General features: G+C 34.8%; 2 protein-coding genes across 4 annotated transcripts; both read left to right on the top strand.

The window, feature by feature from the left end:
* Positions 1-511: 511 nt before the first annotated feature.
* On the top strand, positions 512-16,689 carry LOC114283969 (uncharacterized). Of its 3 annotated transcripts, XM_028226845.2 has the most exons (15): positions 658-1,001; positions 1,450-1,532; positions 1,626-1,868; positions 9,806-9,980; positions 10,894-10,977; positions 11,091-11,332; positions 11,443-11,662; positions 12,102-12,181; positions 12,282-12,366; positions 13,586-13,717; positions 13,812-13,925; positions 14,302-14,349; positions 15,437-15,521; positions 15,983-16,039; positions 16,293-16,689. In XM_028226845.2, the coding sequence occupies exons 3-15, from the start codon at positions 1,654-1,656 to the stop codon at positions 16,391-16,393; spliced, it is 1,638 nt and encodes a 545-aa protein (XP_028082646.2). In that variant the 5' UTR covers positions 658-1,001; positions 1,450-1,532; positions 1,626-1,653; the 3' UTR covers positions 16,394-16,689. The 3 variants fall into 3 exon arrangements, with proteins under 3 accessions (XP_028082645.2, XP_028082644.2, XP_028082646.2); XM_028226844.2 differs by lacking the exon at positions 1,450-1,532 and having other exon boundaries at positions 512-1,001; XM_028226843.2 differs by having other exon boundaries at positions 615-1,001; positions 1,450-1,868.
* Positions 16,690-19,134: 2,445 nt separating this feature from the next.
* On the top strand, positions 19,135-24,194 carry LOC114283967 (uncharacterized protein At4g14342). Its single transcript, XM_028226841.2, has 4 exons — positions 19,135-20,922; positions 21,809-21,894; positions 21,985-22,108; positions 23,913-24,194. The coding sequence occupies exons 1-4, from the start codon at positions 20,917-20,919 to the stop codon at positions 23,958-23,960; spliced, it is 264 nt and encodes an 87-aa protein (XP_028082642.1). The 5' UTR covers positions 19,135-20,916; the 3' UTR covers positions 23,961-24,194.
* The last annotated feature ends 895 nt before the right edge of the window (positions 24,195-25,089 follow it).

The following is a 25,089-nucleotide window of genomic DNA, read 5'->3' as shown; positions in this document are numbered from 1 at the left end:
ATCATAATATGTATGTTACACAAGTATGTTCTTAATGAAATCTAAAATTTTGAGTTCAAAACTTGTTTATGCTGTATATAATAATTTATTATTTTTTTTATCTTAACATATATAAAGTTGTCACGTGACTTGAAAAGAAATTTTTTTTTTACTAAATCAATTTAGACTTTCATTTAATAATATAGATAGATAGATTATTATTTTGGGTAATATTAGAAATACCAATTTTTTTACCAAAAAAATGACCAAATATGCTGTACGATCCGCAATTTTGTGATCCCATATCATGTGAGACGTTTGATTATTTATTTAATAAAAAATTTGAGATTTATAACATTTTTTTATTATTTTTCGGTGGTGCTACATGTATCAATTAGTGTACACACTAGTGTTATAATAGCATTAATGGCCCTATGTATTATACAAATTATAAATACTCAAAATTTTAAAATTATACCATATTATCTATTAATATACTAATATATACACTAATTAATACATATATTACAGTAATAAAGTTTCATTAGTAACTCATTAAAAATGAGAAGGAAACAAAGCAATCCGTTACAAAAGCATCGGAATGGGTGCGCATTACGCTCACCGCCTTCAATGAGCCGTCGCTAATTAACGGTTACACACCCACACACTTCACTGTGTAATGCAAACGGCGTTGATTGTCCCGCGAGAAGTTTCACGATATAGAAAGAGAGAGAGAGAGAGACACTGAGAGAAACAAAGAAAACACTAACAGCACAGCTTTGTTCAAAAGTTGGAAAAAGAGTTTCAATTGGGGGAGGGAGAGAGAGGGAGAGAGAAAAGGAGGGGGGCAATTGTTGGATGATCACATTTTCACGCGTACAAAACCTCGCTCTACACCCGCATAGTGGTCACTCCCACCATCACCAAACACCACCACCACCACTTTCTTCTTCTTCGCTTCTCCTGATTTGGCGTTAGGGTTTCCAAATAGCTTTTCTTCTTCTGCAACTGCAATTCACTCGGTACTCTCTCTCTCTTACTTTCTGTGTCTGACGAATCAGATTTGGTTTTTAAGCTATAGAACTACCAGAAATTAGGGCTTTTAAACTGTTTACACTGTTTTCGGAGTGAATTTAACGCCTTTGAGGCTTCCGAACTTTTAGGATTTCAGTTTTATACTCTTCCAGATCGGTTGATGTGTTGAATTGCGTTCAATTTGGCTGACAAAGCGGTGATTTTTTCAATTTTGATGCTTTTGGTCTATATTTTGTTTTAAAAAAAATGGATTTTCTGAAAATTTTAGAATTTATGTATTTATTTTACTTCTCAATTTTGGGTGAATTTGACGATTTTTGTTGTGCATTTAGTGCCGAAGAGATTTTCGAGGATGTGAGTTTTATTTTTTACTTGAATGATGCATTTGAGTTTTAATATTTAGTGTGTTATCTTTATCTGTTTTGATCTTTGCAGTAAACTAAAGATCGCTCAAAATGTAATTTTGGAAGATGCATATATTATCGTGCTTTGTTAATCTCTCTTGTCTCTCTCTCAATGTACGGAGCAAATGAAATTCGGTTCTTTTGGAGCTGAGATTGCATTGATACTCGAGAGTTTTAGTTGATGAATTGTGTTCTCTTTGTGTTTAGAGGAGAAAGTGGACCGTGAGAGAGAGAAATGGAGATGGCAAGGCGCTGGTTTAGTAAGTTCCGATCGAAAGATAAACATAAGTACTCGAAGAAGGAAACAACAAATGGAAAAGAAGGGTCCAAAGCACCAACCAATGAGGAAGCACCTTCAAATGCCACTAAGCAGAAGGTTGCAGCAGCTAAGCAATATATAGAAAAGCATTATAAAGAGCAGATGAAAAACTTGCAGGAGAGGAAGGAGCGGTATGACTTCTGTGCTCCATCTATTAATGAGCAGGCTAATTGTTTAACTGGTCATGCTTATAGTATATACACTACAGAGATTATTGTGTATATTGGATTGCAGTTTTTAGAATGTTTGAAGTTGTTTCCATTCTCATTCATCCAATGTTCAAGAAACATTGGTCTGTTTAACATGTCCATATTTTTATTGTCACACGATTTCTTGTATCAATAGCTTCTTCCCATGATCATGCACTAGGAAAATGAAGTGGGTGAAGCTTTTTTTGGGGGGGGGTTGGATCAGACTTTTCTGCCACTGGCCAGATTTTGTTTTTTAAAAAAAGTGCGCTGCAAGAGTGTAGCTCTATAACTGGTAAAATATTAATTATAATGGCCTTTTCGTGCACTTAATGGTATTAGCCTTCTGGTTGACCCCAATCCTATCTGGCCTGCAAGCTCCATATAATAGGGGCTTGTTCTGAAATCAGCTACAACATTGTCCTGCTTAGCTATTTGATTACATGTCAAGTAAATGCATACAGTCCTCAATATATGATAACATGTGTGTACAAGTAAATTGTATTATGTTATAATGGTTAGCAATAATATGGACACTTGAAAGAAGATTGTTGGCGGATAGTTGTGCAAGGTGATATGTATTCGCAAAATGTAAATTGAAATGTTGGTAACGTTATCTCGTATTTGGGTTTGTTTTTTAACCCTAGTGTATTCTCTAAATATTAACTCTTGCAGAATTGGTCTCTATGGCGGAAAAGAAGAAAAGACCTTGAGTTTTGTCACTAAGGATCTGTTGGATGGGGGTAATAAGGAATGGAGCAGGGACTGGAATTTGAATCCGCGATCCTATATATGAATATTATCTTCTGAACACAAACTTGTTAAACCTTGAATCCAAAAATTGCTTTTTGATTGGAAGAAAGAGGAAAATAAGGATTTACAAAGTTGTTTAGGATTTGTCATCTGTCATCTGCAATGTTGATTAGAATTTGAGAATTTGAGTAGCAACAACAAAGCCCTGGCAGCAATAGCATCACTGCCACCATGTGATCACCACTACCACCTTTTGTGAGTCATGTTACCAATAAACACTGCCATGGTAGCTACTTGTCACTGCTTTAAAATTTAGCCATTTGAATTCATTGCTACTTCTAGCCTAGCACCAACACCTCCCAAATAGGTCACTGAGATCTCCTCCATCATCCAATAGCATGCTAGCACCACCATTTGGTTGCTTTCTTCAGCAACCCATCACCTTTCCACCCTTTTTGCCAATGCTATTGTTCTCATCTACATTGCCACTTACTAACAGGCACTTTGATAACACCACCACTACACCCACTAGCGCTTCATATTACATGGAACTCAAAATATGAGGGTTGGGTTTGTGTCCCGGTATTGGAGTCATCTGCTTCACAACACTCTGGAATTGTTGAGTATCTCATCCAGTTACTTATGATGTTAACTTGAGTTGTGTAGGGGGAACAAAGAAGTTCCAGGTAACCAATCACCAGCCACTTTCAACTATAATGTCCATTTGTGACCTTCTGTAGCATCCATTTAATCAATCACCTACACCAAGCTGCCATTTATCAAAGAAAGAAAATTCAGTTTGCTTTCTTGTGGCAAGTGGAGCTGCCAGCCTTAATGCTTTCATCAGTGTGCCTATAGGCTTAAATAGTGTAATGTGATATAGATTTTACTCAGTGCACTTCTGCTGGGGATAAGGTGATCCTACTGCTATCTAAGGTCGGTGAACATAAGATTGCGTTATATTTTTGCTAATCTTTAAGTCTACCATTTTGTGATTGTTCGCATTATTTGGTTTATTTTCAAGCATTCACTCTCTTAAAGAGTGAAATTTAATGTTCAAGAATCATAAATCAACCTGCTTTATTCGCCTAATAACTACTTTGGATGGAACTTATTAACAAATAGGCCGTTAATCCTCTATTTGCAAAATTCCACCTAATATTCTATGTGGATATGAGTATTTCAATACATATTTTGCACAAAAACTCACTCAAATGAGCATTGAATTTTTATAAAACTAACACTTATTTCTGTAATAGTCAGTTGTCTGGATAAGGGGAAGCATGGAATAACAATTTTCTCAAATTTGTAGTAAACATGTTTGGAGTGGGGGGTATTAGTTTCTGATCAAGGAGGTAACACTTATAAGAGGGTATGGAGTTCAAGTTTGGATGTCAATGAGTTAGGATGACCTAGAGAGAGAGGGTTTAGGACTATGAAGCATGGACACGACAGATTTCATGCCGTGGCAGTGTCTGACACGGAGACACGCCGGGGACACGTCGGGGACATGTACGGGACACGCCGGGTGGCGTGTCCCTTTAATTTAATTATTTTTTTGCATGGGACACGGTGCAGACACGGCTGAGACACGCGTGTCCACCAAATCTGGACACAGAGAGCAAAAAAAGAAGAGTAAAGGAGAAGAGTAAAGGTCTTGAAACAAACCTGGACTTCGATCCAATCGACTCGCTGGCGACCTCCATGACTTCGACCATCGTAAGCCGTCGACCTCGAGCTCCATCCCCTTCGACTTCGACAATCCAGTCGCCCTTCGACTTCGACGAGCTCTCTTTCTCACCTTCTCTCTCTCCCTCGCGATCGCAATCGCGATCGATCGCTTCTTCCTCTCTCTCTGCCGTGTCTTTATCTTCGTTCTTCTTCTGGATTCATATATATATATATATAATATAACTATTATTATTATATAATAATAACTGAAAGTATTATTATTATAATAGTTATAAAGGATGACATCAGTTATTATTATATAACTATTATATTATATATACTCATACATATTAATTAAAATAAATAAACACATGTATATAAAAAAAAAAAATTAATTAGAATACATTACTTAAAAAATATAATAAATAAATAAATAAAATAATTAATATGTATTAAAATAAAAATATTTATAAAAAAATTAAAAAATTTGCCGTGTCCCCTGCCGTGTCCGTGTCCTCATTTTTTAAAAATTGCCGTGTCCTGTGTCCGTGTCCGTATGCGTGTCCGTGTCCGTGCTTCATAGGTTTAGGATGGAAAATATCAGACCTATGGTTTTAACTTCTTGTATATCATGCAACAATTAGAGATGCCAGCCTTGACACTTGCTTCGGTGCGCCTATGGGCTTAAAAAATGAAAAAAAATGATGATAACTTCATACGAAGTTTGCTAGGGATAAGATGATCCTATGTTCTCTAAGGTTAGCCAAAGATAAGATTTTCATTAGAATTTTGCTAACCTTAACTGTAATAACTTGTAATTGTTTGCTTGTATTTGGTTGATTTTCTAGCATTACACTTTCAAAGGAAAAATGAAATTTAATGTTCAAGAATCATGTATCTACTTGTATTATTTGCCTAATAAATATTTTGGATGGGACATAAATGGCCATTAATCCTCTGTTTGCAAAATACAACCAAATATTCTATATGGATACTAGTGTTGCTTGAAATAACAATTTCCTCAAATTTTTATTTAACATGTTTGGAATGGAGAGGAATTACTTTTGACCAAGAAGGTAATACTTGTAAAAGGGTGTGGAGTTCAAGAAACCTAGACTTCTTTAAAAACGGAGGACAGCTTGGAGGGAGAGCACGCAGGCATTGCAAATAACACGCTTTGAGTAGATGTCTTTGCATTTTTGGTTGTGTTTGTTTGTTGGATTTTTTTGGGGGTATTGAATACCATGGAAAGAGAGGGATAAGTAATACCACGAGATAATGAAGGAGAATATATCTACCATAGGATTAGTTGTACTATGTTTGGTTAGGGTGGGATAAAGAATGGGATAAAGGGGATAGGAATATTTTTTATCTTTGGATGGAAGAGGGAGGATGGGAGATCATGTGGGGTGGTATATATATTTTTTTGACAAGACAAAATATTATTAATTAAAGACACGTGAGCTAGGCTTTCTCTGGGTATGTCTTGAGCTTTATTGTAAATCTTGTCTTTTGTTTGTAATAAAATGCTTACTTACCAAAAAAAAGGCCATCAAAAGGGTATGTCGACCGTATGCAAAAGCTTAAATCATGATAATCTATGCAAAGAATCCATAAAATCCAAAAGAGGATCTAGGTTAGGCATCATCTTCCTTGAAAGCCAACTATACAAAATCACCAAAAACTACTCTTAAGCCCATATGTCAGTTGCTCAATGCCTGGAAGGGGTCCTCCTATTATCTTTCGTCCATAACAGCCACATCCAACATAAAGGCGCTAAATGCCTAGCCCTCCTCCTTCACTTTCCTACCCTTCCACCCAACCACCCAAGAAAAACCACCCAAGCAAAACGCCAACCATGTCATTATGAAAAGCACAAGCGAACCCAAACAATGCTTAGTCTAGGCCCCACAATTTCCTTGCTACACTTCAAAAAAACGAGTAGGCGTGTCTTCGACTCTCCATCCCTTCGTGCACATGCAACACCAATTAACATGAATTTTTTTCCTCTCCTAATCAAATCAATAATTTTTCGTGGGGTCTCATTCTGAACAAACAACATAAATAAATCCAAAGTGGTTCAATGGACCAAATGCCTTTCTAAGGAAACTTAATCCTCCTATTTCCCAACAAAACCATATAGAAAGACTTCACCTCAAACCTTTCCTTGCTTGTTGCATCCGACCACAGTAAGTTATCCTCCCATTTAGTTCCCCATAGGGGGGGGGGGGGATAAGAGCCATATCTGGAGATGAGACATTTTTTGCCAAACAATGGACAAGAGGAATACGGGGGGACATGTGGTGATTGCATGTTTTGTAGTCTTAATCTTGCCCCTCTAATCAAGCAAACGGGGCCAAAAGATATTGAAGGAATAGAAGCTAAACTTGTATGGGGGTTATCTAGAGAGAGGGAGAGAGGGCATGGAGCGGTAAATTGAGTGCCTAACATAGATATTTTTAATGGTGATTTGAGCAAGCTTGTGCGAGGGTGGATTGAAATAATACTTGTCATATTTAGGTCTTACTACAGGAAACCCATTTTGGTCCTTAAACTTGTCTTACTTTTAAAAGTTACGTTCTTTAAGATCTATGTTCACTACTAGATGCGTGGTGGCAAAAGGTTTATTGAATTTCTGTGATTGGGGCACATGTGAGAAACACGACTAGTTTCTGTAAGGTTTATAAATGAAATGTTGGATGGATGTGAAGGCAAATCTTAGAATTAAATGACAGTTGCTTAAAATGATTATATTAAACACTTCTGTCTCATTGAAAGATCAGTGCTTGATTGGATGAAATTCTGCCTGATCATGGATATAGTTGTCTCCACTTTTTCCAAAATGTAAATATAATGTAGCAATTCTGAGGGTTTATGTTCACACAAGGGGTAGTTGGAGGATTGCTTTTTTCTACTCTGATGCTCGGCTTGATCTGGACTGTTGATCGTGATATGGACTCCAGGCTTGTTGCTATGGAATGAAATTTTGTAATTCCACATATGGTACATGTGTCATTTCGCTCAGTATTAGATCCTGTTGAGGTAGCTTCTTGAATAATCTCCATTTAATGTTCATGTCAAGTCTCTGTTGAACATTGATTTTTACCCTTCTAATGTCCCTTGAGGCTACTTCAACTCTTTAGGTGACTACTGTGATGAAACCTCTTTTAATCAATTCTATATTGAAAGCCTTCCTTAGGCCTCGTTTGGGAACATGCTAATTTAGTAACTTTTTGGTTTTTTGGCTAAAATATGAGTTAAAAAAATTAGTATGTTTGGGATGACTTTTTGGTTTTTTACGAAAAGATGTGCAAAAAGTAGAGAGAAAAGAGAATCTTTGACTTTTTGGTATGGGTTGTTGGTTTTTTGGCTAATTTAGTAACTTTTTGGCTTTTTGGCTAAAATGGAGGGTTCCCAAACGAGGCCTTAGTGCTGTACCAAGTCGAACTGCTTACTGGGAAGTATTTGCTGTATGATAATAATTTGTCACTCATTGTCTCCCTATACTTCAACAGATGAATTGTGTGACGACAATAAGATTGATGCATATATTCCATACCTTTCCATCTATGTTCATGGACTTCCAAATTTGCGAAGTACCTGTGTTGGACACTTGAAACTTGGGTAAGGGTATTGAATCTGCGACCGATATGCCTAGTTAGACATGCACCTAACAAGTATGAATAAGCAGGCAAGTTTACTATATAATTACACATAAGACTTCCATTTAATACATGAAATATTCTATTTTAGTTTGATTTTCATCCATAATATTTTACAGCCTCATATTTTCCTTGATAAAGAACAATTGAGCACTGATGGTCACTTGAATTTTTGTTTGTTGGGTTGTGCATAATGTAATGCCTTTGGAGTTTCCTGCTTGTAGTGATATGTGTTTGACATGATAACAGATATAGTTCCACAATCAACTTTCCCAATAACATTCGTTTTTGCCATGAGAGGCTTAAGGCTTCAATACCTTTTGCTACCAGTCATTGTCAGCATCTGTACTTGAGCCAACTCTTTTTATCTTTACACAGACTTTCCTTTGAAGGCTCCAGGCATTTTTCTTTTGAAAGCTTTCTTCCATCATCCATTTTGCTGTACTCCTCCCAAAAGTGTTCTTTTATGTTCGTACTTTGTAGAGTAAACTTGTTAAGTATGCTTAGCCTTGTTGATACTGCAATTTGTAATGGATAGCATCTCACTTCCATGTATACCTCATACTGGATAATGGATAGCATCGCACTACATAGATTTTGGACTTTCCAGGAATTTTGTCTCCTAATTATCCTCCAATTACGAGGCAACTTGGTGTTGACTTGCTTCCATCTCATTTTGTGTAAAAAATTTCAAGACAGGATTAGTCAAGATGGAGCATCTGGACTGGTGATATTACACTATACGTAATGGAATGTAACTCATGTCATGGGCAATTCTTGAGCTATATTTTTTGGCAAAAATCCCCTGTTTCATCCTTTACGTCACGTGTTTAAAGAGCTTTGGAGTGTACTGTTTCAGCTTTTTACCAATTTTATCTGGAGCCAGTTGAAAATCTGCTGGTTGACTAATTTCTTCTGCAACCTTTTCATCTTCGGCTAATTTTCCAATTCTTTTGGCACACTTCCATTATTGAATTTTACCAGTGTAATTACAATTACTAATTGCAGTTTAGCTGAAAATTTTGTGTATTTTAAGTTGTATAATTTATTAGATATGGGAGTCTTTTTAAAGTTGGGTAGCATGCATTGGCTCAAGCTTCCACCTTCTGTATTGAAATTGTACACCTCTTGTATCATATGCTTGTTATGATAGATTGAACACCTGATTTGCCTGTTTTGCTTATCATTATTGCAGATGCCTGTCTGAGATCCTTTCCTGTAAAATAGTTCCCAGGCATTCGGCCTGTGTGGCTGTGTCATCTCAATCTTTTTTTGGAGTGAATGAATGCCCATTCCTATATATATATATATATTTTTCAACTGGTGGAGCCAATCAAATTTCTCTGTTATTATTAATTGTTTTTAGATCAATAGCTTATTCTCACTTAAGACAACTGTTAACTCTCGGTTCATGTTTTGCTCATTCAGCTGTTGTTTATATTTCGTTCTGCACAGTTTTGCTTTGACCTTCATGTATGCATAAGAAGATAATGTCTCTGCGAGTTCTTTTGAAATGATTTAAAGTTCCTTTCGCAATAATCAATGTGATTATGGAGTTTGTGCTTTGTGGATTGTTAGGGCCATTTGGTGCTATGGCTTTCTTCTTTTGGGTTGCCTGCTTGTGTTATATTCTGTCGTCTATTTTCATTTTAAAGAATGATCAAGCATCCTTCTTGATTATCTCCTTTCCTTCTCTTGTAAAATGGGCCCTTTTAATAAGAGAAATAGTTGATTGTTGAGTGACTATCTATTTGTGGTACTTTGAATAATGGTATTTTTCTACTTATCATGTAGGCGTAATATGCTCGAAAGGAAGTTGGCTGATGCTGAGGTCACTGAGGAAGAGCAAAACAACATATTAAAATATTTGGAGAAGAAGGAAACAGAGTATATGCGCCTTCAGAGGCATAAAATGGGTGCTGATGATTTTGAACCATTGACAATGATAGGAAAGGGTGCATTTGGGGAGGTATGGCTCTTTTTATTATGATATCTTTTGGTGAGGTTTGGTAAATTTCCTAGGTCATTTTGTGTTTCCAAAATTCCACCATTGGAAATTCCCTGTTGTAACTGTTATGGTATATTGCCAAATTTCCTGCATTTTCTTCCGTGTCTTGCAATTCATGTGGTTCAGCCATGTGGTAGTGTTTGCAGGTAGTCAACAGATCATGTTCTGTTTCTTAGACCTCTTCCTAACACCTTCCTTCATCTGAGTAATACATCCCGCTGCTTCTCTCTCCGTTTGTTCCTCCGATATGGCAGGTTGAGGGTGTTTTAGGAGGGGAGACTGGGATTTAGGAATCTTTAGTTAATTCTCTGTGCTGGAATATTGTGTGCGTTTTGATGTCCAAAAACTACTAATTGTGGAATGCTCTGTGTTTTACTCTGTTATGGAATGCTTATCAGGTGCAAATTTTTAGACAAAGGCCTTGTTCTGATGTAATTTTGAACATCAGATGTATATGCTTCTGTGTACATATATTTTAAATACACAAGCAAGTCAACTAGGCAAATTGTGTATGTATGTGTACAACTACATACACACAATGTAGGACATGTATCATGCTTCAAATACAGTTCTCACTTAAGCCATCTGATCAGAACTGAGTAAGAATGTTACAACACCAATAGACTGAAGTTTTGCTTCATGAGTGGTGACATTTTTCTGTTCACCAGAACTTGGAAGGAATTGCTTCTTTATTCAGTACTTAGATGGCAGGAGGCATTAGTTAGTGACTTTTTTCCCGCCGTCTCTATGTCTCAGCTTGATAGATATGGAGGTTCTTGAAATACTTCTGTCGGGAACCTTTCTACAAGAATGCTATAGTAATTAAATGAAGCTGTCAATTGCAATTCATGATTGATTTTCTTTTGTTGTGCAGGTTAGAGTATGTAGAGAAAAGAAAACTGGCCATGTGTATGCTATGAAAAAGCTTAAAAAATCAGAAATGCTTCGGAGAGGGCAGGTTTGCTTCTAATCAGTCCTGCCAATTATCTTATTGAGTTTTTTTTTTTTTTTTTTTTTTTTTCAATTTTATATTTTTAATGCTTATTGCCACTTTGCGGTGAATTTGTGTAGGTTGAACATGTGAAAGCAGAACGAAATCTACTTGCAGAGGTTGACAGCAATTGCATTGTCAAACTTTACTGTTCCTTCCAAGACGAGGAGTATCTTTATCTTATAATGGAGTACCTACCTGGTGGAGATATGATGACTTTGTTGATGCGGAAGGATACATTGACTGAAGATGAGGCAAGGTTTTATGTTGGGGAAACAGTGCTGGCTATTGAGTCAATCCATAAACATAATTACATTCATAGGTTTGTGGGCAGTTTTAGTAATTGTCTGTTGGTAACTAATTTTGTGCTCCTTATCAGATTTTATTACATTATATCGGAAGGAAATAAACTTTCTGCATTTATATGTACAGAGATATCAAGCCTGACAACTTGCTGCTTGATAGATACGGCCACATGAAATTGTCAGATTTTGGACTCTGTAAGCCATTGGACTGTAGTAATCTTCATGAGAAGGATTTTTCTGTGGGAAATAACCTTAGCGGTGCCCTTCAAAGTGATGGGCGTCCTGTTGCACCAAAACGCAGTCAACAGGAGCAACTGCAGCACTGGCAAAGGAACAGAAGGATGCTTGTAAGCCCTTCTATAGCTGAAATCTCTCTATTTTTGTGTTGTTGATGTGCTTTTTAACCAACATAATGACCCTATGTTGTCATGGAGGGTGCTTGTGTTGAATGTAAAACTTCCACAATTGGGTTTCTTTGGGAATTTAGGGACGCAAGCTTGGCTGGATTCACATGCTTTGTGATATCTTGTTATAATCAAATTATTGTGACATTGGTTTGAAAAGTGCCCATGTTCCTAATTTCTTCAAAATTCCTACCACAGTACATCTGAATAACCAAACTTTCTAGAACTTATGCCTGGTGAAACTATCCTCAACTTATGGTTGGCTATGAGAATTATAGAATGCCCGAGTTCATCCCTTTTGTTGTTAAGTTTGTTTTAGCAAGCTCTTTTGGTGACAACGGGGATTGATGTTATCTAAAACTTCTCATTTTGGATACTATAGGCTTATTCTACCGTTGGTACACCTGATTATATTGCTCCAGAAGTTTTGCTGAAGAAAGGATATGGAATGGAATGTGATTGGTTTGTATTTTCTTAGTACTTCTTCTTCTTCTTCTTTTATTTTTTATGGCATTTTTCCTTGGTTCTATGTTCCGATGAGATTCTCTTTGTATGTTCACAGGTGGTCTCTTGGTGCTATCATGTATGAAATGCTTGTGGGTTATCCACCATTTTATTCAGATGAACCCATGTCCACTTGTCGGAAGGTAATTTGGCAATACATTTCAGTTTCATGCTTTTGATTTATTTTGGTGCAGGGTCTCTATATTATTCTCTTGCATTGCTTCCCTAAGATTCCAGTAATCTTTCATTTTACCTGATCCTAGTCTCCAGTGGATGATTTTGGGGATAAAGAAAATTAGGAAATAATAGAATACTGCTGACTCATTAACATTTGAAGCATTTATAAATTTTTTAATATTGTAATACTATCTCTTTATCATGCAAGGGAAGTTGAGCAATTTTATGATGTATGAATTTCCTCCTGTTCTTTTTTGACCTTTATGGTTTAATTGTAACCCAGACCTTTCAGTTGTATACTCCTCCTGGAGGACCTTTGGTTTGTGTAGATGCTCTTGTTATATTGATAATGTCATGACATTTTTTTTTAACGAGAGTTAGTAGTGGAATGGAGGGAAGGGGTAGCTGTATCACGCAACACTTATCTACCAGACCAACACGTTAGTCTCAGATAATCCCATTGCTTTTAATGGAGTTGGTGATGATGAATGTAGTTGGGTAGAAGGGATTGAAGGATTTTATCCTGTGTGTTTATGTCTTAATCTGAATATTGTTTCCTCCGTATATATTTTGCTCCGTGAGGACCTCGACACTAGTTAATTTGAGCATTTTGTGGAGTAATTTGGTATAGTAATGTCTCCAATTTTAGCATTTTGTGGAGTGACTAGGATAGTAACAGTGAATTTTGGATGGAAGTGCTTCAGTCTGAAAAGAATGATGTTTGGGGCTATTATTACATACATCTTACAAACCAGATCATATGCACCCAAATCCCAAGCCATTGTGGTTGGCAAGGTTACACAATTAGAATGTTCATTGGCATCTGTTTGAGAAACTCTTGTTTAATCTTTATAAACCTGGTACAAATATATGATCACCTGCTTCACATTTTCGTTGTTTTACCTTGAAATTCTTCTTTCCTCCGTTTATTAAAAACTGACGTGGTTTATCATTTTGACCATAAATATTTGTTTGTTGTATAAGATGAATTCAATGTTGTTGAAACTTATATTCAATTTTTGTAACTGTTGAAACTCAATTCAATTTCTATTTGAGAGATAAATAATATTATACCTCACTTCCTTGCTTATGTATAAATATTGTCATTTCCTTGTTTCTTGACTCTCTTCCCAGTCCTAGTTTTTCATCCATGAGTGAACTAGTCTCTCTTTGTCACTTGTGCAGATAGTAAACTGGAGAACTCATTTAAAATTTCCAGAAGAGGCAAAGCTGTCTCCAGAAGCAAAGGATCTTATCAGTAAACTATTATGTAATGTTGATCAAAGGCTCGGAACAAAAGGCGCATATGAAATAAAGGTGTTGTGTGGTGTGTTCCATTCTGAGTTGTTCAATATATTTAAATTAAAGAATTTCAAATTGAGGGATTTCCATTTTGGCTTGTTATTTTCAGGCCCACCCTTGGTTCAGAGGTATTGAATGGGAGAAATTATATCTGATGAAAGCTGCATTTATCCCTGAAGTCAATGATGAGTTGGACACTCAAAACTTTGAGAAATTTGATGAGGTGCAGGAGTTTCTCCATTTTTTGCAGATATTGGTGTGTTTTGTTTGTGTTGTGAGATAAATTTTCAAAAAAATTTTTGGGGAGAGAGGTTAGAATTTTTTTTGATTTGTTTGGTTGTATATTTTGGAAATAATCTTGGAGTTTGGGATGATTTGATATTTTGTTGTAGTTGAGGAGATATGTGAGAGAGAAAAAGTGATTGAGAATGAGAGAAGAGAGAGAAAAAGTGAGTGATTGATGTGTAATAGAGTGAAGTAATTTTGGAATTTTTTTGAGAAAATTTGTAACCAAACAAAAACATGTTTCAAAACACAAACCAAACACACCATTTGTGTCTCACTTTTCTCTCCTCTTATGCTTCTTTTATGATTTTCAGGAAGATAACCAAGTTCCGACTACAACAAGATCAGGTCCATGGAGGAAGGTTGGTGTATTATCAATTATGTTCATTGTAACACTGTAAAGCTAATTTTGATGGTGTCTGTGTTAGTATTCCTGCAAATTTAGCCCCTAGTGCCGAAACACCATGATTACCTTTGTTTTCTTATGAAATTGGAAAGACAAGATATTTCTGTTGTTTCTGGTGAGACAGAACAACCTTTTGGCAGCCATGGTTTGTCACAAATGATTGCTTATAGAATGACAATTTCCCAGCGTCACTGCTGTTGCTTGGTTGCAAGCAATTACTGTCATCGTAGAGTCACTCTCATGCAACCAACTTTTTTTTTCTTTTTTCTCGGGCAAATACCAAAAACGGTAGTAGGGGGTGACAATCCAGTCCATAGGCCTAAGACCACCCCAGCACCCTCAGTAGTGGAGTGACTCAAACTGAAGATGTGTGAGTTGAACGGTCACATTTTAACTACCAGGCTATCCAGGTTTGAATCCCTACCTCACCTACCTGATATGTGAGGCTAGCTGGTGGACTCACATATTTGAGGTTTTACCCCGGGTCTCACTGAAGGTGGGATCATGGGGTTCCTCGTTATCAAAAAAAAAAAGAAAGAAAGAAAGAAAGAAAGAAAGAAAATACCAGGCCACCTGACCTGGTGGTTGCTAGCTCTTTTCTGAGAAAAATGGAAAAAGGAAGGTGGTGGGTAAATTTCATTCTAGAATTAGTAACTTTTACTTTTTTGGCATGCAGTGGGTGAGAAAAGTATTGTCGTGTGGGACTACAGGCACCCTTTACCAAAATGCTGCTTTATGGCAAAGATACTTTTGGTCTAGTGTGCTCAGAAATTTGCTTTTGAAGGAGAGTTGACAATTTTGCGAGTTTTACTTTTGATTTTTGATCTTTTGGTTACTTTTGAAGGAGAGTAGAGAGTTCTGGAATCTGATGCAAATGTATGTTAGCATAAGATATAAGCTATCTTAAGGGAACATGCAATTGTAGTCACTTTCATCATAGGTCTCTATAGCATGAAGTTTGATTGATGATGTTGTCATTGATAGTGTTTATGACTTGTAACTGTTAATTAATTTTCTCATTCTATCCTTCAACTCTGCTGCAGATGCTCTCATCCAAGGACATCAACTTCGTGGGTTATACATATAAAAACTTTGAAATTGTAAATGATCATGAAGTTCCTGGAATCGGTATGCATCTCATCACTTTGAAATTGTAAATGATCATGAAGTAAATTTGTATTCCACAAGGCCCATGTACTTTTTGGTGTAGTTGGAATTTTAAAATAAAATATAAAATATGGATAATGACATATAACTTATAATTAGTATAATAAAGCTATTAGGAAAAAAAAAATGCAGTGACCTGTTATAAATCTCAATATAACGGTCTCAATATACTGTTATAAATCTTGTGCATTTTTTTGATCTTATTTCCTTGACAAGTTAATTGTAACATAAATGGTATGGTGCTACCTAGCCAAGTTCCAATTCAACCAACCGCCACTAGAATGGCATTTTTGTACATAGAAACCATCTTCATGGATGTTTTGTTTTGAAGTTTAAGGTCATTATTTAGTCCTTTCATTTTGTAAGAATTTTCTATTTGTATATCATTATTTTTGATTTAATTATGCATGTTCTATCATCAGCTGAATTGAAGAAGAAGAGCAACAAACCTAAGAGACCCACTGTCAAGTCCCTTTTTGGTACTCTCTCTCTCTCTCAATAGACCTGTTGTTTCCTGGTGTTTGTAGTATATTTACTGTTGCATCACCATGTTGATAAAAAATAAAAAACAGAGTTTAGTGCCCAATCATCAACATTGAACATTGCATTGACATGGTGATGCAAGGAACAAATTTGTGTTATCATTACTCTACTAGACAGATTAAACCTGGGATGAATGTTTCATTGGCTGGGATGTATTTTCATTTCTCATTAGTGGATAACATGTTGCAGATGATGAGTTGGGGACTGATGTGAATCAACCTTCTCAGGGAAGCTTTCTCAGCCTCTTACCTCCAAAGCTAGAAATTGCAAAACAAAGTGAACTGGCATAAGCCCTCACTATCGGATACACCCAAAGTGATTCATCCATCTTTTATTTACATTAAAAGGCGGTTTTGTGGGTTTTAATTTGCCTCAAGTCAACTTGTATTTTGGTCTGTTTTGTAAATTATTTTGTCATAGTATATATATCTTTTCTTCTTGATAATTGATGATGTGTATGTTCTTTTTCTTTTTTTCTCTTTGTTGAGCATCAGAAAATTTGTAGAATACCTGTTGTTTCTGATGTAATTACATTCTCAGAATTGGATTAATGATAGCAATGCCTTTTTTTTTTTGGCCTTTTTAATTTACGATCTCTTAATTTTTATATTTGGGGTTTATTTTACTTGCAATTTTGTCAAGAGTTAATGTTGTCGTGCTGTGTTCTCTGATTGACATGGCGATAATACAACTAATTTTATCTGAGCTTTACTGTACTCTGTTCTCTCTAGTTGTTTGAACTTTGGATCCTGATTAGAGTGCAGGCTGTTTTGTTTTTGACTTACAGGGCTGTAAATTCTTTTCAGAATTGCATTGAAGTTTTTAACATGTTGATATGAAAATCAAGTGGGAGGCATTTGTTGAAGTCAAACGAATTTTCATTCAAAGGATTTTTACCTATACCGAGGAAGGAGAGAGAGATGGGTAGGGGTAAAAATTGATATTGTGGAAAATAAATTTGGTGACATAATCTAACTCTATTAATAGTTGATCTATGAAAGAAGTTATTTATTATGCAATTAAAAATCTTTGCTGGCGGATGTAAGTACTTAGGAAGGAAATTTGTATTTTAGATAAATTTTGACAGTTGTGTTTTCATAATTTATCTAAAAGAAAAAAACATAATTTATAATTTGAGTGGGCTTCTCTCCAAATCTGAAAGGTACGTTTGTTTTCAGAGATAGAATAGAGAGGATTAATAGTGAGGAGATTGATAGTGAGGGGATTAAGTAAAATTGTGTTTGTTTTGATGATAGTTGTTAGTGCAGGAATTGTTAAATTATTTTTATATAAAATAATAAAACAAATAAAAAATATAAAAAATTAAACATTAATATTTTAAAAAAAAATTCCCAATATATAAAAAATAAAAAATAAATAAAAATTTCTAATCCATTCATTATTTTTCTAATACCATCTCCACCTCTTCCATCTCAATCTCCCTTCCAACCTTCATCTATATCATCTCCTCCATCCTAATCCCCTCCCCAACTCTACAAACAAACATAATACTAAATAACCCTACATCCATCATAATCTCCTCCCATCTATTTAACCTCAAAACAAACGGGGCCAAAGGATGTATTTGATGCATTGATTTTTTTAGTCTATGTATCAAAATCATTCATTGAAAATATGTATATTAATTCAACAATTACAATCGATTTTATCATGAGCATTGCTATTTAAGATAAAAAAAAATTAGATAAAATTTTAAAGTTTAATAATGTGACAATCAATTAAGATATTAAAAGTTAATGATGTGACAATTAATTAAGATATTAAAGGCAATAATTTTTCTCATATATTCTCTAATTATCAACTAATCATGGGTTTAAAAAGTGCACTTGTATATCATTTTCCTTTTATCATATATGATTTTATGTAATTTGTTTTAAAAAATTAATAGACTATAAGTCATATTTAGAAGAATTATACTACATATAGTCTTGTGAAAAAATTTATGTTCCTAGAAGTTCTATAGGTTTCTTATTGACACATTTACCCTCAATATTATTATTTAATAACCTGATTAATGGCAATGCTATATGTGAGAAATTCAATATTATCATAGATTATGATCATATCTATATGGTTAGAAATTTAAATTTCAAAATCGACATTCCATATATGAGAAATCTAATATTACCATAGATTATGATTATATCAATATGGTTGAGAATTTGAATTTCAAAATTTATGTTTTAGATAACAAAGCGCAATGGGAACCCTCAAACGTGTACCTTCAAATCTCAATGACAACGTATACGTGACTTTTGAAAATAGAATGTGACGGAGTCACATAAATTTAATCCATTGTGAAGTAGAACTTTGCAAGGCGTACGGCACATTGGGGACCATCTTGGGATCCAAAATAAGCAGCCCAACATTCATGTGAGCTCGGATTTAGCCTAATCTTTGGTGGTAGACTGCGGAGTGCAATGTACATTTGAATACACTTTAGAATGTGTGTGACATGTAATGACATGATATCAACTAATGTAGGTTCGTAATGGTTGACAATATGTACGTGACATTTAAAAATAGAATGCCACGGAGTCATATAAACCGATGCATTTTTTTTGCATCAACACTAAACAATCCAACGTAAATGTACAAGTGTGACTATGTCGTAGCGTGGGGTCAACTAGAGTGGGTTCACGATATTGAATCCAATGTGAAGGAGAACTCTGCGCGGGGGGGCGTGGGGTCAACTAGAGTGGGTTCACGCTATTGAATCCAATGTGAAGGAGAACTCTGCGCGGGGGGAAATGTGTGTGAGATGTAATGACATGATGTCAACTGATGTAGGTTAGTAATTGTTGACAATATGTACGTGACATTTAAAAATAGAATGCCACAGAGTCATATAAACCGATGCATTTTTTTTGCATCAACACTAAACAATCCAACGTAAATGTACAAGTGTGACTATGTCGTAGCGTGGGGTCAACTAGAGTGGGTTCACGCTATTGAATCCAATGTGAAGGAGAACTCTACGCGCGGGGGGTGGGGGTGGGGGGGGGGGGGGCAACACCTTGGGGCAATGAGACAATTAAGCATTGAAATAGTCGAACCATCTTGGGATCCAAAATAAGCAGTCCAATGTTATGTGAGCTCCGATTTTGCCCAATCGTTGGTGGTAGATTATGAAGCGCAACATGTTAGTGACATGATGCCAACTAATGTGGGTTCGTAATGTCACTGTGATTTTCGAGAAGAGACTGAATGCACCATTGCTATTGATGAATGTGAGTCATGTTCTAATACAAACAACTAAAACTCAGTTTGCTTACCAGTAATTGCAACATAGATGAACACATAAGGCAAATCATTTCAACAAATCCACATGTACCCCAAACTAATTCTACATTCGAGAATCAAATTACTCAACATATAGATACAATGTCAAAAACCACTGTAATACAAAACAAAAATAGCTTACAAAAAAACGCACATACCTCTTCGTGACAACTGATTCTTCTCGCAATCTGATGAATGCAAAACACATAACCACGAGACCTTCATCGATCATCTGCCATATTCACATCCATTTAATCTGAAATTTTGAAACACAGTAAATCTCGCGATCAAAGTGATTTTCCTATTGTGAAGAAACGTATAATTGCCTAATGGGGGATAACCTTCCAAAAAAAAAAAAAAAGGGGCAAACATGGTATAAGAAATATAAAATATAATTTGACAATGGAAACAAACTAAGGGTACAATAGTCTAATACCAACACTGATTTAAGCATTATAAAATCTCATGGAATACAATCTTATCTAAATGCTTTCTCCATCTCAAAATATTAGTCTTTTATTATATTTTTCATTATCCTAAAATATTAGTTCATTTTCAAAAATCAAGTACAAAAATAATATAAATTTTCTATTTCACCCTTATTTTAAATTCATTAACAACATAAAAAGTATAATTATGACATTGATATTCCTCAAAAAATGTACTATTAAAAAGTAATTTTAGAAAATCAAAATTTTTAAAGTGCAATAATTGTACTATTAAAAAAAGTTGGATTCTCCAAAAGGAACCATTATTTTGGGGGATTAAGGGTCACTGTTGTGCCTCAATTTGAGGTGTATTATGTAATTATTTTTATGATTCGAACCGTTCATTTTGTACGTTTTGTTGAGTACTTTGTACCTACTAAAAATCATATTAATCGGATATCAATGACTAGATGATCGAATTGCATATTTTTTATGCTATTTTTAAAAAAAAACTTATTGTTTATTTTTTTGATTATCAATCATATAGCTATTTATATCTGATTAATATGATTTTTGGTAAGAATGAAATACTCAACAAACCCTACAAAATGAACGGTTCAGATCATATAAATAAACCTATAATACACATCAAATTGAGGGACAACAGTCACTACTATGCTAAAGAGTGCAACAGTAACCCTTGATCCTATTTTGGGACGGAGGGAGTTTAACTTTTGAAACTATAAGAAATTTCACATTAAACAAGTTTTCCTAACAAGACTTATAAATAAAAATTTCATAAATCTATTTGCTTTTTTAACAAATATTATGAAAATCATATGATTATTTAGAGCAATTTAATTTTTTTATTGTAAATTACATAAAAAGCTTAAAATATCAACAAATTATTCTTTTTGGCAACAAGTAGTAAAAAAGTCAAACCATACCCAAGGCTTGGAAGTGGTGCGATAGATGTGAGAAGCTGAATCCTATATGAAAATCTGTCTCTCTCTGTCTCTCTCTCCCTCCCTCCCTCCCTCCTTTCTCGTCTCGGTTGTTTGCTGTGTTCCAGATAGCTGATCATGCAGGTAAATCTTACATATGGTGTATATATATATATAGTTCCATACATTTCTAAATCTTTATTTTCATGACTTTCGAATCCTATAAAATGTCACTCTGAACATCGAATTAGAAAACCCTAGAACTAGAAGTTGCCAAAGCTTTCTCATAATCTTCCACTAAACCAGCACTTTTTGCTCTCTCTCTCTCTCTCTCTCTTTGTGTTAATCCCCAAATTTTATTTTCAACTCCCCCCCCCCCCCCCCCCCCCCCGGGGTGGTAATTTTTGTGCATATTTTGGACCTAAACCCTAGACCCAATTTGTGAGAAAGCTGAAGTGAAATTCTTGAATATTCGAATGTCTTTTCTTCTTTTAATTTTTTATTTATTATGTATCATATTACAATGAAACTCAATGAATCACAATTGAAAATCAAATACAAGAATAATTATTATAAAGAAACTACAAAGTGAGAGGAAGAGCCCAAACAAATATAAGGGTTTGGGGATATTCAAACCCCTAACCTCTTATGGAAAAGAAAGGGTTTTTTGTATGGGGAAATAATTGTATTGTTTGGTTGAGTAGATGATTTTGTTTTTTTGGGGTCTCCAACAATGATAAAATTCCAAAATTTCAAATTTGCTTTCCTTCTATTTTCTTTGTAAGCAACGAATGAAACAATGGATTGTTCAATGGACTTGAAAATGCAATAAATAAATAAATAAAGAATAGATGACAAAAGTGGTTTGATGGGTATGTTGTTGTTTTCCCTTTTCGTCCATGTTCTTCAGAGTGTTCAAATTATTTTGTTTTATGTCGGATAAATTACTAGTATACTGTTGAGTTTCTTCTGGTTTTATATTTTGCCTTACCTTGCCAATTTAATAATAGTTGATGTCTGTATCATGCAGGCCAGTGACAGGTTTAATATCAATTCCCAGCTTGAGCATCTGCAAGCGAAATATGTTGGAACTGGGCATGCAGACTTGAACAGATTGTATTCCCCAATTTCTTAAAAAGTTTTGGCAATTTTTGCAATATGTTTTGATAGCTTCTTTCTTATCGTGCTATTTGGTATGTTGTGCAGTGAATGGGCAGTGAACATCCAACGTGACAGCTATGCTTCATATGTTGGACATTACCCTATGCTGGCTTATTTCGCCATTGCTGAAAATGAATCAATTGGAAGAGAACGATACAACTTTATGCAGGTTCAGTACATATTACACTTAAAATTATTATCTTTTCCATAATCCTCTTCATTGTCATTGTTGTCTAATGAATTTATCATTCCGGTTGTCTCTCTAAATAGCATGATTTTATTTTTAATAGCCATTGTTTTATTTGGTTTATTTGTGAAACTAATTTGGCTAATCATTCCATGTGAAAGTGCTTTAAAAGTGCTGATTGATGAATCTAATTTGTTGCTGACATTATGTGTTGTGTTTTGTCAGCATGTGTTGTGTTTTCATTTCAAGTTGCAGTTTTGTGCTTATATTACACCTCTTAATCCATTTTGATCTTGGTGCAAAGTTCCTGTGGATTGGTTGATAATCAATGTTAATAATTGTGTATGAGGGAATGGTTTGTCTTCGATTATTTATTTGCCCGAATTAATTTGTCGCTTACCATGTAGAAAGAGTAGAGGAAAAATAAACAATTTTTGGTTTAGTAGATAAAGAAGCGAGTTGTTTTCTCCATTTTTTATTAGGTAAATAACAATTTTCTGTGTTTTTTATTTTTATTTTTATTTTATACAATTGATGAGAGAGGGAGTGAAAAATAGGAATTGTTTTTGAAATGCTTCATATATCACTTATAAATCATTTGACAAGTGTTGACATTTGAAGAAGTTAGAGAGTATATTAATTAATTTTGTTGTTTTTTGAAAAAGACTACTTGTTGCTAACCATTGGTCCTCCGACTTCTCCCTCTTCTTTCCTTATCCATCTCTCTTGTCAAGCATGATATCCAACTTGTTCCAGCCATCTTCCTGGCACATGTCTTAAGCCTGTTAATAATATCAAGTTAATACTTTCTTGCAAATTTTCATTTACAATCAATTTGGCTTCATTATCTAAGCGACTTAAACACCATAAATAAGCCACTACCCGGAGAAATTCAGGCTAGTTTCTCTGCAAATCCTGTAATCTGATACTTTAGAAATCAACTCTATTTCACCCAATTTCTTTATACATACTCATAATAAATCTTTCTTCTATCTCTTAGAACCCCAACCCTATAAATTTTCCTGCAACCAAAACCCCCCAGCATTTCTAACTGGCTAGAGTGTTACGAATTTCTACAACTTCCCATAATGTCAATTGTTCAAAAGAACCTTGTTTTCTTATAAGCCAAACAGATGAGAACATAAATCAAGTACATTGGTGGATGTTATTTATATTTTCATTCTTCTATGGATTTTGGTATTTGGAGCTTTGTCTTTGTTATATGCGGATGCTATTTTGGTGCAAGTTATGCTAAGCATGAATGAACATGTCTTTTGGGACTAATGACCAAAATTATGATGGGTTCACCACATACCAAAGGAGTTGTATGTACTTGCTCAACAATTTCAATCGTTTAATTTTACAGTGGGTTATATGAATCCATTTAAGAGGTTAATAGATTTAAAGGTTAATATCATCTTCAAGGACATCCTGATACAAGTATACCCATGGCCAACTTCTTGTTGGTGATGAGATCAGGAATACCATCCCTAACTTAAAAGCATTCTAGTTAATTCGCTGTCGAACATTTGACCCATTACCCGTTAGTACGATATGCATTTAACTTCTCCTTGTGAGCTAAGTACAGTTTTATGTATCTGTTGAAAGGTAGGTAGTTTACGCGTCAACTGCATAAAATGTTGTAAAACATTGCAGTGGTGCAAACTTATAATGTTGTAGCTAAATTTTTAGTTGCACTAATCTCTACACAAGTTCAAGTCTCCTTACCTTAATTATAATAATGTTGTAGGCAATCTCATGATTTTTGTGTTATACTTTTGTGCAGAAAATGCTTTTGCCTTGTGGACCTCCCCCCGAAAGAGAAGACGATTAAAAGTTAATGTTCCAATGGTGAAAAAGAACCTTCTAAATTATGCTATTTACAAGCGATGGAGTTCTGTTTGTACTAGTTTGGTATATGCTTTTATGTCATTGTTATGCAATTAGTTCCAAGGACCAACAAATACCAAAATGATGTATAACTTTGGAATTGAGACCCATTTGACCCTTGTTTGTCCAGATATTTTATCCTAAGAATTTATATGTAGTAATGTGCGGTGTTGTTTTATTGTTTCTTTGGTGAATGGTTGTTTTGTTTATGTAACTCCTTCATCTTTTGCCTCCCCTGGAAAGATTGCATCCTTCTGTCACCTGAATTTGGTCAAGGTTGTGCTTCTTTTCTTTTCTTTTCTTTTTTTCCGTTTTTTTTTTAAAAAAAAATTATCGGTAAGTCCCACTTTTTTCAGACATTTTTTCTTCGCATTCTATTGACAATTTTTATGTTGAAATGACTGATTCATATATTAATAAGATTCAAATGAAAATTCATGAAAAGAGGATTTATTAGAAATTATATATATATTGATAAAAGGACAAGGTTGTCCTTGCATCTATGAACCTAAACGGTGGATTAGGAGAGTTTTTGTTTGCACAGGCCGCATTTTATTAGCTCTCACAATTATTCAGCTTAAAAAGATGTTCAACCTTCTAATCCTGTTAATGGGGTTAATATTTTTGTATTAATAGTTATGATATTCCGTAAAAAAAAAAAAAATGAACTCTATAAAAAAGAATATTGATTTGAGGATTAGTTAATTAATATTAATATTTGAAACAGATAATTTTTTAAATAAAAATGATTCGTAACTCGAATTTGTATAGTCTGAAGTGCTTGAACGTATCAAAACGACGTCGTTTTATCCTAAAATGACGTCGACATTTAAGTCATAAATTTTTCAAATTGATATTTCAAGTAGCAGAGTGATACAAGTGAAATAGTGATTTTATTTATTTATTTGTTTCCAAAAATGTCATGCAAAGGATGTGGGAAAACTGCTACAACAATTGGTGGGTAGGCAGCCAATATTACAGTGAAGTAGCATGGAGATCCATTAGAGAGACTGCCTTAGCTTCTATTTGCTTCTTCTCCTATGGAGTTTAGTTACCAGTGGTTTTGATGTAAT

Source organism: Camellia sinensis, chromosome 6, assembly GCF_055761805.1.
Source record: "Camellia sinensis isolate YWXY chromosome 6, ASM5576180v1, whole genome shotgun sequence".
NCBI lineage: Eukaryota > Viridiplantae > Streptophyta > Magnoliopsida > Ericales > Theaceae > Camellia > Camellia sinensis.
This window is presented reverse-complemented; position numbering and strand designations above follow the sequence as displayed.

Coding starts and splice junctions, on each gene's coding strand:
- LOC114283969 (XM_028226844.2), top strand. CDS start 1,654: ATGGAGATGGCAAGGCGCTGGTTTAGTAAGTTCCGATCGAAAGATAAA. Junction 10,978..11,090: donor AAATGCTTCGGAGAGGGCAG/GTTTGCTTCTAA, acceptor GAATTTGTGTAG/GTTGAACATGTGAAAGCAGA. Junction 13,926..14,301: donor ACTTTGAGAAATTTGATGAG/GTGCAGGAGTTT, acceptor TATGATTTTCAG/GAAGATAACCAAGTTCCGAC.
- LOC114283967 (XM_028226841.2), top strand. Junction 21,895..21,984: donor CATGCAGACTTGAACAGATT/GTATTCCCCAAT, acceptor TATGTTGTGCAG/TGAATGGGCAGTGAACATCC. Junction 22,109..23,912: donor AACGATACAACTTTATGCAG/GTTCAGTACATA, acceptor ACTTTTGTGCAG/AAAATGCTTTTGCCTTGTGG.